This window comes from Diceros bicornis, chromosome 4, assembly GCF_020826845.1.
Source record: "Diceros bicornis minor isolate mBicDic1 chromosome 4, mDicBic1.mat.cur, whole genome shotgun sequence".
NCBI lineage: Eukaryota > Metazoa > Chordata > Mammalia > Perissodactyla > Rhinocerotidae > Diceros > Diceros bicornis.
The window spans coordinates 78,605,738-78,619,583 of record NC_080743.1 but is presented as its reverse complement, the minus strand read 5'-3'; the positions used below and the strand labels follow the sequence as shown (position 1 = coordinate 78,619,583).

General features: G+C 33.9%; 1 protein-coding gene across 1 annotated transcript in view; it reads right to left on the bottom strand.

Moving 5' to 3' along the window:
* Positions 1-13,846, bottom strand: part of RPS6KC1 (ribosomal protein S6 kinase C1) — a 176,355-nt gene that overhangs the window by 149,113 nt on the left and 13,396 nt on the right. The window contains exons 2-3 of the mRNA XM_058539841.1: positions 9,775-9,810; positions 4,059-4,179 (exon numbers count right to left, since the gene is read on the bottom strand). Coding sequence (XP_058395824.1) covers positions 4,059-4,179; positions 9,775-9,810 — 157 coding nt within the window. The remainder of the gene's footprint in view (positions 1-4,058; positions 4,180-9,774; positions 9,811-13,846) is intronic.

Sequence of the window (13,846 nt, the reverse complement as noted above, 5' to 3'; positions counted from 1 at the left end):
AAGGGGCTGAAGAGGTAGAAGGAAGGACAAAAATGATTTTAGAGTCACCTTACAAAGACAAATGATATTGTCCACAGTTATGGAACAAGAAATAGTGATGTAGTCAATAGAGGAACTAAAAATATTATGTAATAATACAGGGGACAGGATAAGGTAAATCCTTACCCAGCAGAGTAAAAAGCCAATTGATATGCACTAAGTTGCTAAAGCAAAAAAAATGGTATAAACTTATTATCACAGACACGGAAATAAGCACTTAAGAAATGAAAAATAGAAAAGATGAAAATTCAGTTCTCTCTAAAAGCAAAACTGGGTACAGGACAGGTAGAGGAGAAACTGCTTTTTATTGTACATTCCTCTACATTAGCTTTGCTTTGTGTTTTGTTTTTCATTTTTCTTAGCCTGTATTACTTTGATTTTAAAAGTTACTCCAATGTATAAAGGACACTGACAATAAAATTATTTGAAAACAATAAGATAATATGCATTCAAAAGTTACAAAAATATGCATAACTTTTGACCAAGTAATTCTACTCACAGGAATTTATCCTAATTAAATAATTGTACATCTACACAACGATGTACAAATAAAGATATTAACTGCAGTGCTGTTTATAACAGCAAAAAGCTAAAAATAATATGTCAGTAAAAGATTGGTTAACAAATCATGATACACACAAAAATCTGGAATACTATGCACCTATTAAAATTAATAAGGTAGATTCTTTTTATTGACATGAAGAGACAATCATAATATACTGTCACATGATAAAGAGGCTACAAACTATATATAGCAGGATGCTATTTTTGAAGTTTATATGTATACATAGGTAAAGACACACATAGATACTCATGTGTACACACACACAGTCTAAAAGAACATGCCAAAATGTTGTACCATCTAAGACATGGTATTAAGGTTGAATTTTTATTTTAAGTATTTTTCTGTATCATCTGAGTTATCTGCATATACTACTTTTATAATCTGAAAAAAACCTGTCTAGTTTGAAAAATAATACGCATATACTTTGACTCTACAACTTCACATGCAGAAATTGATCACTAAAAATAAAAAGATGAATATAAAGCTGTCCATTCTATGATTTATGGTAAAATCATAGAAAAAAATAATAGAAAATAATATTCTATACTCTATTGGTCAAGGTCCAGTTAGCGGATAGAAACCACATCAATTTTTTAACAGAGAGAATTTAACATAAAACACTGTTAACGGGGTATTTGAAAACTGATAAGGCAAAAATGAACATCAAGGCATCAAAAGGTAGTACCAAGAAACAACTGCTAGGAAATAACAAGTGTTGGCAAGGATGCGGAGAAATTGGAACCCTTGTGTACAACTGGTGGGAATGTAAAACTAGGTACCACTATAGGAAACAGTATGCAGCTTCCTCAAAAAATTAAATTACCATATGATCCAGTAATTCCACTTATGAGTGGAATTACCCAAAAGAATTAAAAGCAGGATTCAAACAGATATTTGTACACCCATGTTCACAGCAGCATTATTCATAAGAGCCAAAAGGTAGAAGAAACTCAAGTATCCATCAACAGATGAATGGATAAACAAATATAGTATATTCATACAACAGAATATTATTCAACCCTTTTAAGAAGGAAATTCTGACATATGGTACAACATGGGTCAACCTTGAGAACCTTATACTAAGTGAAACAAGCCAGTCACAAAAGGACAATATTGTATGATTCCACTTATAAGAGATACCTAGAGTAGTCAAATTCATAGAGACAGAAAGTACAATGGTGGTTTCCAAGGGGAAAGAGGAATGAGGAGTTATTGTTTACTGGGTAAAGAGTTTCAATTTTGCAAGGTGAAAAGAATTCTGGAGATGGTTAACGGTGATGGTCGCACAAAAATGTGAATATACTTAATGCCACTGAACTGTACACTTAAAAATGGTTAAGGGCCGGCCGGGTGGCGCAAGCGGTTAAGTGCGCAGGCTCCGCTGCAGCGGCCCGGGGTTCGCCAGTTCAGATCCCGGTCGCGCACCGAAGCAACGCTTGGCAAACCATGCTGTGGTGGCGTCCCATATAAAGTGGAGGAAGATGGCATGGATGTTAGCCCAGGGCCAGTCTTCCTCAGGAAAAAGAGGAGGATTGGCAGATGTTAGCTCAGGGCCGATCTTCCTTACAAAAAAAAAAAAAGAAAAAAATGGTTAAGATGGTAAATTACATGTTATGTGTATTTTACCCCAAATAAAAAAATTTTTTTTAATCACATAAAGCCTCAGATTATAAAAGCTTTAACAGCAACCTTGTCCAACTATTGGCTAATTCTGATCTTTTTCAGTTAAATACCCAAAATCATTTGTTTTCCATTTGAACTACTATCAAGCCACCAGGCTACTAGATTCTGTATTTGTGTAACTGATTTTCTAAATATAGTACTTTACATTTTTTCCTATTAAATTTAATTTTGCTTGCTCGAAAGAAAGAAAGAAAGATACAACTGCTATCCCTAGTTCTGGAGAAAATAAGGGGAAAAGGGTAGAATTATTAACACTGAGAAGCTTAGAGGAGGGGCCATGGAGCTGAAACTGAGACCTCTGAGGAGGGCACTTTGGTGTTGGCATCATCCCTCCTGCCCCCCTGTGGCCCAGGGGCAGACAGGGGGGCAGGAGGGATGATGCGCTGAGACTAATTCTGGGAATGTAGAAAAAGTACAAACAGAAACCAAGTCCTGCCACTGAAACAAACGACTGCAGCCAGGGTGAAGAAGCTTGCTGGGTTCATGCGGACAGGACTAGGAAGTAAGTCTCTTCTTCCAGCCTTCCAGCCTCCCTCTAATGCCCCCTTTTGCCAGAGATTAACAAAAAACAGCTGGCAAGAGAGACTGGGATTAGAAAAGGTATAAAAAGGTAAGTTTAAACCTAAAAAACAACAGATTTATTAACCAGTAAAAACATTAACAATGATAAATAATATAAATAACACCAGTTACTGGACCCTCAGTACATACTAGACATGCTAATGTTTTATACACATCATCTATTTAATCCACACATTATTATGCCCACTTTAAAGACAGGAAAACAGAGGCTCAGAAAGGAGAAGTCACTTGACAAAGTTATACAGGTAGTAAATAGCAAAGGCGGAATTCAGTTCTAGGTCCAAACAACCCTAAAGCCCATGCTCTTAATTAATTAAAATCAATCCAAAGGTCTACCCGAAGACTGATTGCTAAGTAAATTATGATAAATCCATACATAATGCCATTACAAAACATGTTCCAGAAGACTATTTATTCACATAGGAAAGTATTCCCAACAAATCGGTATGTTTTAAAGGGCAACCTACAAAACAATATACATAGTAAAACATTATTTTAAATTACTGTGCACACACACAAACCACACTGAAAAAAAGATTGGCAGGACATAATCTAAAATATTAACTGTGTAATTATGTTTATCCCTGAGTGTTTTGCTTTTGTTATTGTCATCATTATTTTTCTTTGTGTTTCTCCATGTTTTCTACCTTTTGATATTTGATATATTTGATACTCTATATCAAATACATAACTAAATCCTATCAAATATTTTTTTTATTTGACTAGTCTCAGAAACACCAGGAATCTAACAGTTGTTAATCAATAATATCATCATAGAATGTTCATATCTGGACTGGTGCCTCAAACCACAACCATTCATATTATGAGAAAAGTGTCAGAAAAATATACAAAAGTATAGACTTATTTTTTAAAGATCCAAAAATTTCAGAACTCTAAGAGTAATTCAATATCACGTTTTCTTATGTTCCTACTTATTTTTTTATTTGCTTGATAGTTGGAGTTGGAGTTGTTGTTGTACTATTGTTTCATGGAAGGGAGAAGTAAATGCATTCTGAGTTAATGAAACTACACCAAGAACATAAAAAAAAACTTCAAGGGCCTGTTGTATGATATGAATCATCTTAATAAGGGGCTCCTAACTTCATGGTACAGTATTTCAAGGTTTAGTATTATATATAATTAGCTTATCATCATTTTTTAAAATCACAATTTCAAAATAATCACTTACCGAACACTATTCCTTTAGCAAATGGAGGAAACAATTCTGAACGTCGAAATAAGTTTTTGTGAATTTGCCATAGTTCTTTGTGTAGTTTCTTAAAGTCACTGTATCTCTTCCATACGATTATCTACAGAAAGAAGAAAATTAAATGTGTTTTTTAGGTTCAGATATCTGAACAACAAATAATCTTCATTAAAGTGCTCAAAACTGTTATGCAAAGGCAAGCAAATACATATTTTAACCAATATGGTTTACTGGCTGAAATTAACTCATAATATTTGCTTTAAAAATATAAAGCAGCAATTCTTTCTCCAACTGTTCTGTTTTGGTTTTTAAATTTCATTTTAAACAAGTACTGTTTTCTTCATACTGGAAAAATATTCAACCTGGTACAAAGAAGATCTATACTACACAAAATGTCACTTAACTTCTTCAAAAATCAATTACCATTGGTCTGGAGATGAGCTAAGTGTCAAAATATATATTCTGTCTCAAAAACAGCATGTTTATAAACAAAAAATACTTAATTTAGACAATTTATAAACAAACTACATACTCAGCATTTGCCTAAAAGGATAAATAAACTGAGTAACACTGAAGAAATGGCTATGTAGCAAGTAATTAGCATGAACCTTTACATTTCATAAATCTTATTTCATAGATCTCAATTTAAAGTAGTAAGATTTCTGAAGACACGGTAAATCCTGATCAAAATACCATTAAAATTAGTATAGTTCAAAAAACAAAATAACAATCATCTAGATTATACAATACATAAAAGTAAGTTTACCTTCATTAGTTTGAATTGTTCTACCTTACTCAGATTAAATTACAAAAAAAAAAAAAAAAAACACTTTATAAAGAAAAGGGATTTGACACATGGCCTTGATACCACTGATTCAGCTGCTCAGTCTCCACAAAATAGGGTAAAATTGAGTTGTTGTTGTTTTTTTTAATTTTTGTTTATTGTGGGATAAAATTGAGTTTTAAATTGTTACCTGGTATACTAGGGCCTTTGCTTCTGAAAATCCCAATTACTTCACTTCTAACAAACCCAATAGCGTAATGGTAATAAACAAATCTTAGGCCAAGCAGGTAACCAAGTGTGATTTAAGAGACTCTTGTCAAAAAATTTTCTCTCCACATAGAAGAAATTCTTCATTAAATTTTGTCATACTACCAAAAATTCTGCCATGATTACTAAATTTCTTGTTTCATATAGTTATAATCCTAGGAGACTAGTCAGACTATAATATGAATTAAACTACTTCCTCGTAATGCTTCCTTTTATTCATTTACTCAACAACAAAAATAGTCATCAAAACAAACATTTTCATGACCCTGCTCTGTGCTAGACATTGTGTTGGCAGAAAGGATGAAAAAATGAGGACTATAGTCCCTGCCTTCAAAGAGTTCCTAGTCTAGCTAAGAAGAATGAGCCAACACAGTAACTACATTACTAGACGGCGTGATAAAAGCTGAGAAGGGCAGCCCAAGGGTGTTAGGGAAGGACCACCTAAACCAGCTTGGGTTTCTAAGAAGGCTTACAGAAAGTATTATCTTAGGTGAGCATACTGAAGGGCAGTAGTGATTAGACTCACAAATATAAAGTAAAGAGAGAGAGAAGGGGTTGGGGATGAAGTTTTCAAAAGGAGAGTGAGACATCAAATATAATTACTAGATTTTTGGCTTTTACAACCGGATGAATGGCGGTGCTGTTCCCTAAGGTGAAGAGCAAGGGAGAAGAAGCTATTTTGAGATAAGAATAAAGTTTAATTTTAGACACATTTGATTCAGGTGCTTGTGAGGCATCTAATCAGAGATGCCCAATAGGATAGACGGGTTTGGAGTTCAAGAGTAAGAACTAGCAAGATGTATTAATTTGAGAGTCATCAGCAGAGAAGTAGTAATCACTCAGGAAATGTTTCTCAGCAATTATAATAAGATGAGGAGTCTAATAACGGAATGATGGGGAACCCTCACATTGAGAGCACAGCTAGAAGTTGGAAGAGGAAATCAAGTGCAAAGTAAGTGTTTAAGAAGCTTGTGCCGTGAGACAGGCCACTCGGATGGAAGAAGAGATCTTCCTTTAAAATGGAAGTAAACAAGACAAATGCTGATAGCACAGAACCAACAGTTCCAGGAAAAGACAGAGCAAGAGGAACCAACCGAGAGAGCCAACCAACATTTGAAAAGTAAAAGGTCTCAGGTTAGTGAGATTACAAGTGATTCTAATTTTCATACTTTTTGCTTCTCTGTAGTTTCTAATCTTGATATATGAACAGAATTCTGTCATGGGAAAAAACAATGTTAGTTTTATATTTTTAAAATAGATCAAACTATGATAGTACCACATTGCCATGGACTTAAGGGAGAAATGGGTGATGGGCCTGTGAAAGTAACATCCTACATAAGGCAAAAGGCACCCTCAAAGTCATTATAAACTAGACACGAGAGCTATTAAAAAGACTGTAGCGCATGGGAACAAGTAAATCTGCAGATAACATTTATATTCTAGTTAGGGTCATTTTTAAATAAAGGCAGAGTAACTTAAGGAGCAAAAGTTAATAATTTAATCACAATAATGATAATAATACCATGGTATATAAACCAGCAGACAGTCTGTCAGAGTAAGAATTAGAACCCCGAAGGTGAGATTCTGTGTTTCTTCACCATGCCCTCATTTATTCATTCCATATTCCTTATTCTCAACACTAGGAATACAGAACCAAAATACCTAAGAGTAAATATAAACCCTTAAGAAACGCAGGAAACCAAAGCATCTCAAAATGTCGCATCCACTGCCTCCTTTTCTTCTTACTCCTTTTACACTTTGATGTTTCTAGAAATCTTCAAAATGGAAAAGTGAACAAAAGCACACTTCCATTACATTAGCAAGTACTGATGTTTATATTTGGACTACACGAAGTCTCAAAAGACACATGCAAAAATTACTTTCTCTAATAAATGATCAATTCTCTCCTATTGGAAAAAAATAGTTGTATAATAGCTATTGCTCTATTGAACCAACCCCGCAGAAATGTCTTATTCATTAAAGTTACTCGCTGAGTAAAATTCCTCAACTTATATATAACAGAGTGACAATCATATATGGACTACAAATTTAATGAAAGCTTAATTTTCATTAAAAACACTCCCTTGAGTATTTTTTACATAAAATATATGTTTTCTTTCCAGATACTTGCACTTAATGACACCAAAAACCTTTAGATCTCTTGTATTTTACAAACCCACTCCACTCAATTAACTCTGTCCTCTTTACTCTCGTAGGAGTGAAAACTTGCTGGATCATTGCTTCTTGCAACCAACATTATCAGCATACTATTTGCTTATGTATTTTCTTTCCCCCTTTTCAAGAGCCTTTTCTTTCCCTTGACACATTTCTGAATGTTCTCAAACAGTTTTTCTAAAACTATTTTATTTATGAGATGACTTAAAAGTTAGAGCTTTCTGACATGATACATAGAAAGTTCTATTTCAGTTATTTTCCTTTCCCAAATTTCACCACTGAAATTTACTACCTATATAGAAACAGAGCTAGAGATTACTTTTTCGAAAGCTGGAGGAAGGAGGGCCCAACATCTCCATCTCGTTCTTTACCTTTCTGCTGCTCTTAATAAATAAAAATTTAGAGGGAATTTTTAAAAGATTAAAAAAGAAAGAAAGCTATCCTAGATAATTTTAAATTATTTACTCCATGTGAGTATTTTAGCATTCTTAGGAAGAATACACTGATATCTGGTAGCATGTGCCAAAATATATATACATGTAAAAGAAAAACAACAAAATTTCTCCAGTTTTATAAAGATAGCCTATTAATAGCCCTATATTTGGTTAGACTAACAGCACATCTACTAATCCTCAATAGCCCTTGTGAAGCCTGACTAAATTCTGAACCAGTAACTAAATGAATTAGTTAAGGGAAAGAGAAAGTAAAAGGAAAGGAAATGAAAACAAATTCTAGGTGGTGAATTCCTCTTATAAAGGGGAATTCCAATGTTTACATGAAATACCTGGGAAAGTAAAAAAACAAAAAGTTGATATAATTTCAAGGTTATTTTATATTATAAGAAGCCAGCTAGAGAGTAGACATGTTTTTTTTTTAATTTTATACCATTCTAACAAAGGACCATGCAAATCTAACTAAAGGACACTTACAAGAGTTTTCTGATGAATGGTTCACCAACAGTTGTTATTATAAAAGAGTTTTCCCCAAAAAAGGATTAAGGAAATAGCAGAGAGTATGTTGATGGATAGGTTGGTTCAGGATTCTCCCTGGAAAAGGGGAACATCAAGCTACAAACTACAGCACAGCAATGAGACAGTGTATTCAAAGGAAACACAACCCATTTTCAATTTTAACAGAGTTGTAAATTTTCAAAAGCAGAATAGCCTGGTATTGACTATTAATTCAACATAAGTAGTAGAATTCTAAAGAATAGTTCATACTAATCAATTGACTCTTAAGTAGAGACTTTAATTAATCAATGGTGCAAATTACTTTCACTGCTGTCTACATATACAGTTATTTTGGAAGGATATATATTCTTTTCTCCCAAAATAACAGTATTACAATATTCTCTTCCTGGTTATTGGGGAGGGGAGGTGGGGTGAGATATCTTAAAACCCCTAAGGAAAATAGTAGGAAATCTTTTAAAAACATACCTTTTATTGAACCCTTTTAAGCCACAAAACAAAAATATCAGATCAGATATAGCAAGAAATGGTAACATATAAACAAAGTTAAAATATTGTCTAAAATACTGTCACACACTCAAACCAACCAGTACCAAACAATCAACTTAAATGTATAAAAAAAGCTAGGTTTGTCTGTAAGTAGTAGTGGGGCTTGTGGTTAAATACAAAGTACATACCCCACCCAAAAACATTAAAATTCAATTAGGGGGAAGAAAAAAAAAACACTGTTGCAGAATCGAGACTACCAATATACATCTGTTTTAAACACTTTAGTAAGGAAAAAAAAAATCCCCAATCTATGTCCTTCTAATCTCAGTGTAGATGAGTAGGTACCAAAAGGCAAGTAAATCAAAAAACATTAAAAGAAGCAAACTCCTCAGTTAGGATTCCTAAAGATATATAACAAGCACAGAGTAATTACAAACAGAGAATTTCACAGTTTTAAGCAAAAACATAACAAGCTAGCATCATTTTAGAGAGAGGGAAAGAGTCTACAAAAGAACTAATAACTATAAAAGTTTAAAAAGAAACATCTACACCCAAAGGAGTTTTCCAAGATGTCAACATGTCAACTTAATATAAAAGTGGAAGCAGAGAGAAACTCATAATTTATTATTATGATTTTTAAAATTAATACTAGCTACCAAATACTCTTCATTTTTTTATTAAACAGGCATCATGATTTTGAAATAAGTAATTACAGGCCCTTAACTAATACTGAAATCTTATGAGTGCTAGTTATCAGAAAAATTATCACATTATTAAACAGCACTATAATTCTTGAAATTATATTATATAACTTAACACCTACTAAAACTTAACACATACTTAATAGGTCTGAAATAGGACACTTCAGCTACTGTTTTGTGAGCTGAAGACAATCTCCAAACAAACATACAAATACAAAGACTGATATACAAATAATTCAATTTCCTCAATAGGCATTTAATTAATTTTTTGTCAAATATATAAAATAAAATTGTCATATGGATAAACATGTTACCTCCTGGACATCCTCTGGATTTCTTCGTGAAACAACCTAAAACAAAACATAGACAGAAAAATCTAATCATTATCAAAATTTAAGATCTTACATTTGTATAATTACTTACAACAGTGTTTGTATGAAAGATTTGTTTAAAGGAAAAAAAATACCATATTATATATCACTTACACAGAACTCAGCTATACAGTAACTTCACTATCTGAAACACATACTAAAAACTTAAGCAAAAAGGCAGATAAAATAAGGTTCACACTCTAAAGTTCACATATTACACATTCACAAGAGAATGCCTCAGGCCTTCACTCTTCCTTGACATAATTCTAACAAGCCTGTCTACCCCCGTTCCCGGCCTATATATAATTTGAAGCATAAAAAACAGCTGCACCTGGGCAAAGTATACAAAGGACTGCTCTGTATTATTTCTTCCAACTGTACATGAATCTACAATTAGCTCAATAAAAATTTCAATTAATAAAAAAAGCAGCAACAATGCTCAGACACCACCAATATCTGTGAGAAGTAATCAGTGACCACCTAATGGTGAAGAAGAAAATAAAAGTAACTTATTAAAAATTATATACAGCACCTCCAGGAAACACATCTCAGCTCTAAAGACAAGCACAGGCTCAGAGTGAAAGGATGGAAGACAATACTCCAAGCTAATGGCAAACAAAAGAAAGCAGGTGTTGCCATACCCATATCAGACAAAGTAGACTTCAAGATAAAACAGGTTAAGAGAGACAAAGAAGGGAAATATACAATGATAAAAGGGACACTCCACCAAGAAGACATATCAATTATAAATATATATGCACCCAACATAGCACCAAAGTACATAAAGCAACTATTAACAAACCTAAAAGGAGACAATAACAACAAGGGGATCTTAATACCCCACTTACATCAAAGGATAGATCATCCAGACAAAAAGTCAATAAAGAAACAGTAGACTTAAATGAAAAACTGGACGAGACAGACCTAGTAGACATATACAGAGCACTCCATCCAAAAACAGCTGACTACACATTCTTCTCAAGCATGCAAGGAACATTCTCAAGGATAGACCGTATGTTAGGAAACAAAGCAAGCCTCAATAAATTTAAGAAAATTGAAATCATAACAAGCATCTTTTCAGACTATAATGCTATGAAACTGGAAATCAACCACGAAAAAAAAACTAGGAAAGTGACAAAAATGTGGAGATTAAACAACATGCTGCTGAAAACCAATGGATCACTGACAAAATTAAAGGAGAAATCAAAAAATATCTGGAAACAAATGAAAATGAAAATATGCCATACCAAATCATATGGGATGCAGCAAAAGCGGTCCTGAGAGGGAAACTCATAGCGATACAAGCCCACCTTAACAAACAAGAAAAAGCCCAAATAAGCAACCTGAAATTACACCTAACAGAACTAGAAAAAGAAGAACAAACAAAGCCCAAAGCCAGCAGAAGGAGAGAAATAATAAAAATCAGAGCAGAAATAAATGATATTGAGACCAAAAAAACAGTAGAAAGGATTAATGAAACAAAGAGTTGGTTCTTTGAGAAGATAAACAAAATTGACAAACCCTTAGCCAGACTTACTAAGAAAAAAAGAGAAAAGACTCAAGTAAATAAAATTAGAAATGAAAGAGGAGAAATTACAATGGATATCATGAAAATACAAAGGATTATAAGAGAATACTATGAGAAATTATATGCCAACAAATTGGATGATCTAGAAGAAATGGATAAATTCTTAGACTCACACAACCTCCCAAAACTGAACCAAGAAGAAATGGAGAATCTGAATAGACCAATCACAAGTAAAGACATTGAAATAGTAATCAAAAACCTCCCAAAAAATAAAAGTCCAGGACCAGAGGCTTCTCCGGTGAATTTTACCAAACATTCAAAGAAGACTTAATACCTGTCCTTCTCAAACTATTCCAAAAAATAGAGGGACATGGAACACTTCCTAACTCATTCTATGCGGCCAACATCACCCTGATACCAAAGTCAGACAAAGACAGTTAAGAAGGAAAATCACAGGCCAATATCGCTGATGAACATAGATGCAAAAGTCCTCAACAAAATATTGGCAAACCGAATACAGCAATACATTAAAAAGATCATACACCATGATCAAGCGGGATTTATACCAGGGACACAGGGATGGTTCAACATCCACAAATCAATCAACGTGATATACCACATCAACAAAACAAAGAATAAAAACCACATGGTCATCTCAATAAATGCAGAGAAGGCATTTGACAAGATACAACATCCATTTATGATAAAAACTCTCAACAAAATGGGTATAGAAGGAAAGTACCTCAACATAATAAAGGCTATTTATGACAAACCCACAGCCAACATCATATTCAACGGGCAAAGACTGAAAGCCATTCCTCTCAGAACAGGAACGAGGCAGGGCTGCCCACTCTCACCACTCTTATTCAACACAGCACTGGAGGTTTTGGCTAGAGCAATTAGGCAAGAACAAGGAATAAAATGAAGCCAAACAGGCAACTAAGAAGTGAAACTCTCACTATTTGCAGATGACATGATTTTATATATAGAAAACCCTAAAGAATCCATTGGAAAACTATTAGAAATAATCAACAACTACAGCAAAGTCGCAGGGTACAAAATCAATCTACAAAAATCAGTTGCATTTCTGTATGCTAATAAAAAACTAACAGAAAGAGAGCTCAAAAAGATAATACCATTTTCAATTGCATCAAAAAGAATAAAATATCTAGGAATAAATCTTATCAAGGAGGTGAAAGACCTATACAATGAAAACTGTCAAGACATTGAAAGAAATCGATGATGACATAAAGAAATGGAAAGACATCCCATGCACGTGGATTGGAAGAATAAACATAGTTAAAATGTCTATATTATCTAAAGCAATCTACAGACTCAATGCAGTCCCAATCAGAATTCCAATGACATTCTTCACAGACATAGAAAAAAGAATACTAAAATTCATATGGGGCAACAAAAGACCCAAATAGCTAAAGCAATCCTAAGAAAAACGAACAAAGCTGGAGGCATCACAATCCCTGACTTCAAAATACACTACAAAGCAACAGTAATCAAAACAGCATGGTACTGGTACAAAAACAGACACATAGATCAATGGAACAGAACTGAAAGCCCAGAAATAAAACCACACATATACCAACAGCTAATTTTTGACAAAGGAGCTAAGAACATACAATGGAGAAAGGAAAGTCTCTTCAATAAATGGTGTTGGGAAAACTGGACAGCCACATGCCAAAGAGTGAAAGTGGACCATCTGCTATCGCCATTCACAAAAATTAACTCAAAATGTATCAAAGACGTGAAGGCGAGACTTGAAACTGTAAAACTGATAGAAGAAAATATCAGCAACACACTATTTGACATTGGTCATAAAGGAATCTTTTCGGATGACATGCCTACCCAGACTAGAGAAACTAAAGAAAAAATAAGCAAGTGGGACTTTCTCAGATTAAAGAGCTTCTACAAGACAAATGAAACCAGAATCAAGATGAACAGACAACCCACCAGCTGGGAGAAAATATTTGCAAAACATATATCTGACAAGGGGTTAATCTCCATAATATATAAAGAATTCACACAACTGCACAACAAAAAAACAAACAACCCAATCAAAAAATGGGCAGAGGAAATGAACAGACACTTCTCCAAAGAAGATATACAGATGGCCAATAGGCACATGAAAAGATGTTCAACATCACTAATCATCAGGGAAATGTAAATCAAAACAACACTAAGATATCACTTCACGCCTGTTAGAATGGCTATAATCACCAAGACAAAAAACAACAAATGTTGGAGAGGATGTGGAGAAACAGGAACCCTCATACACAGCTGGTGGGAATGCAAACTGGTGCAGCCTCTATGGAAAACGGTATGGAGATTCCTCAAAAAATTAAAAACAGAAATACCCTATGACCCAGATATCCCACTACTGGGAATCTATCCAACGAACCTGAAATCAACAATCCAAAGAGGCTTATGCACCCCTATGTTCATTGCAGCATTATGCACTATAGCCAAGAAGTG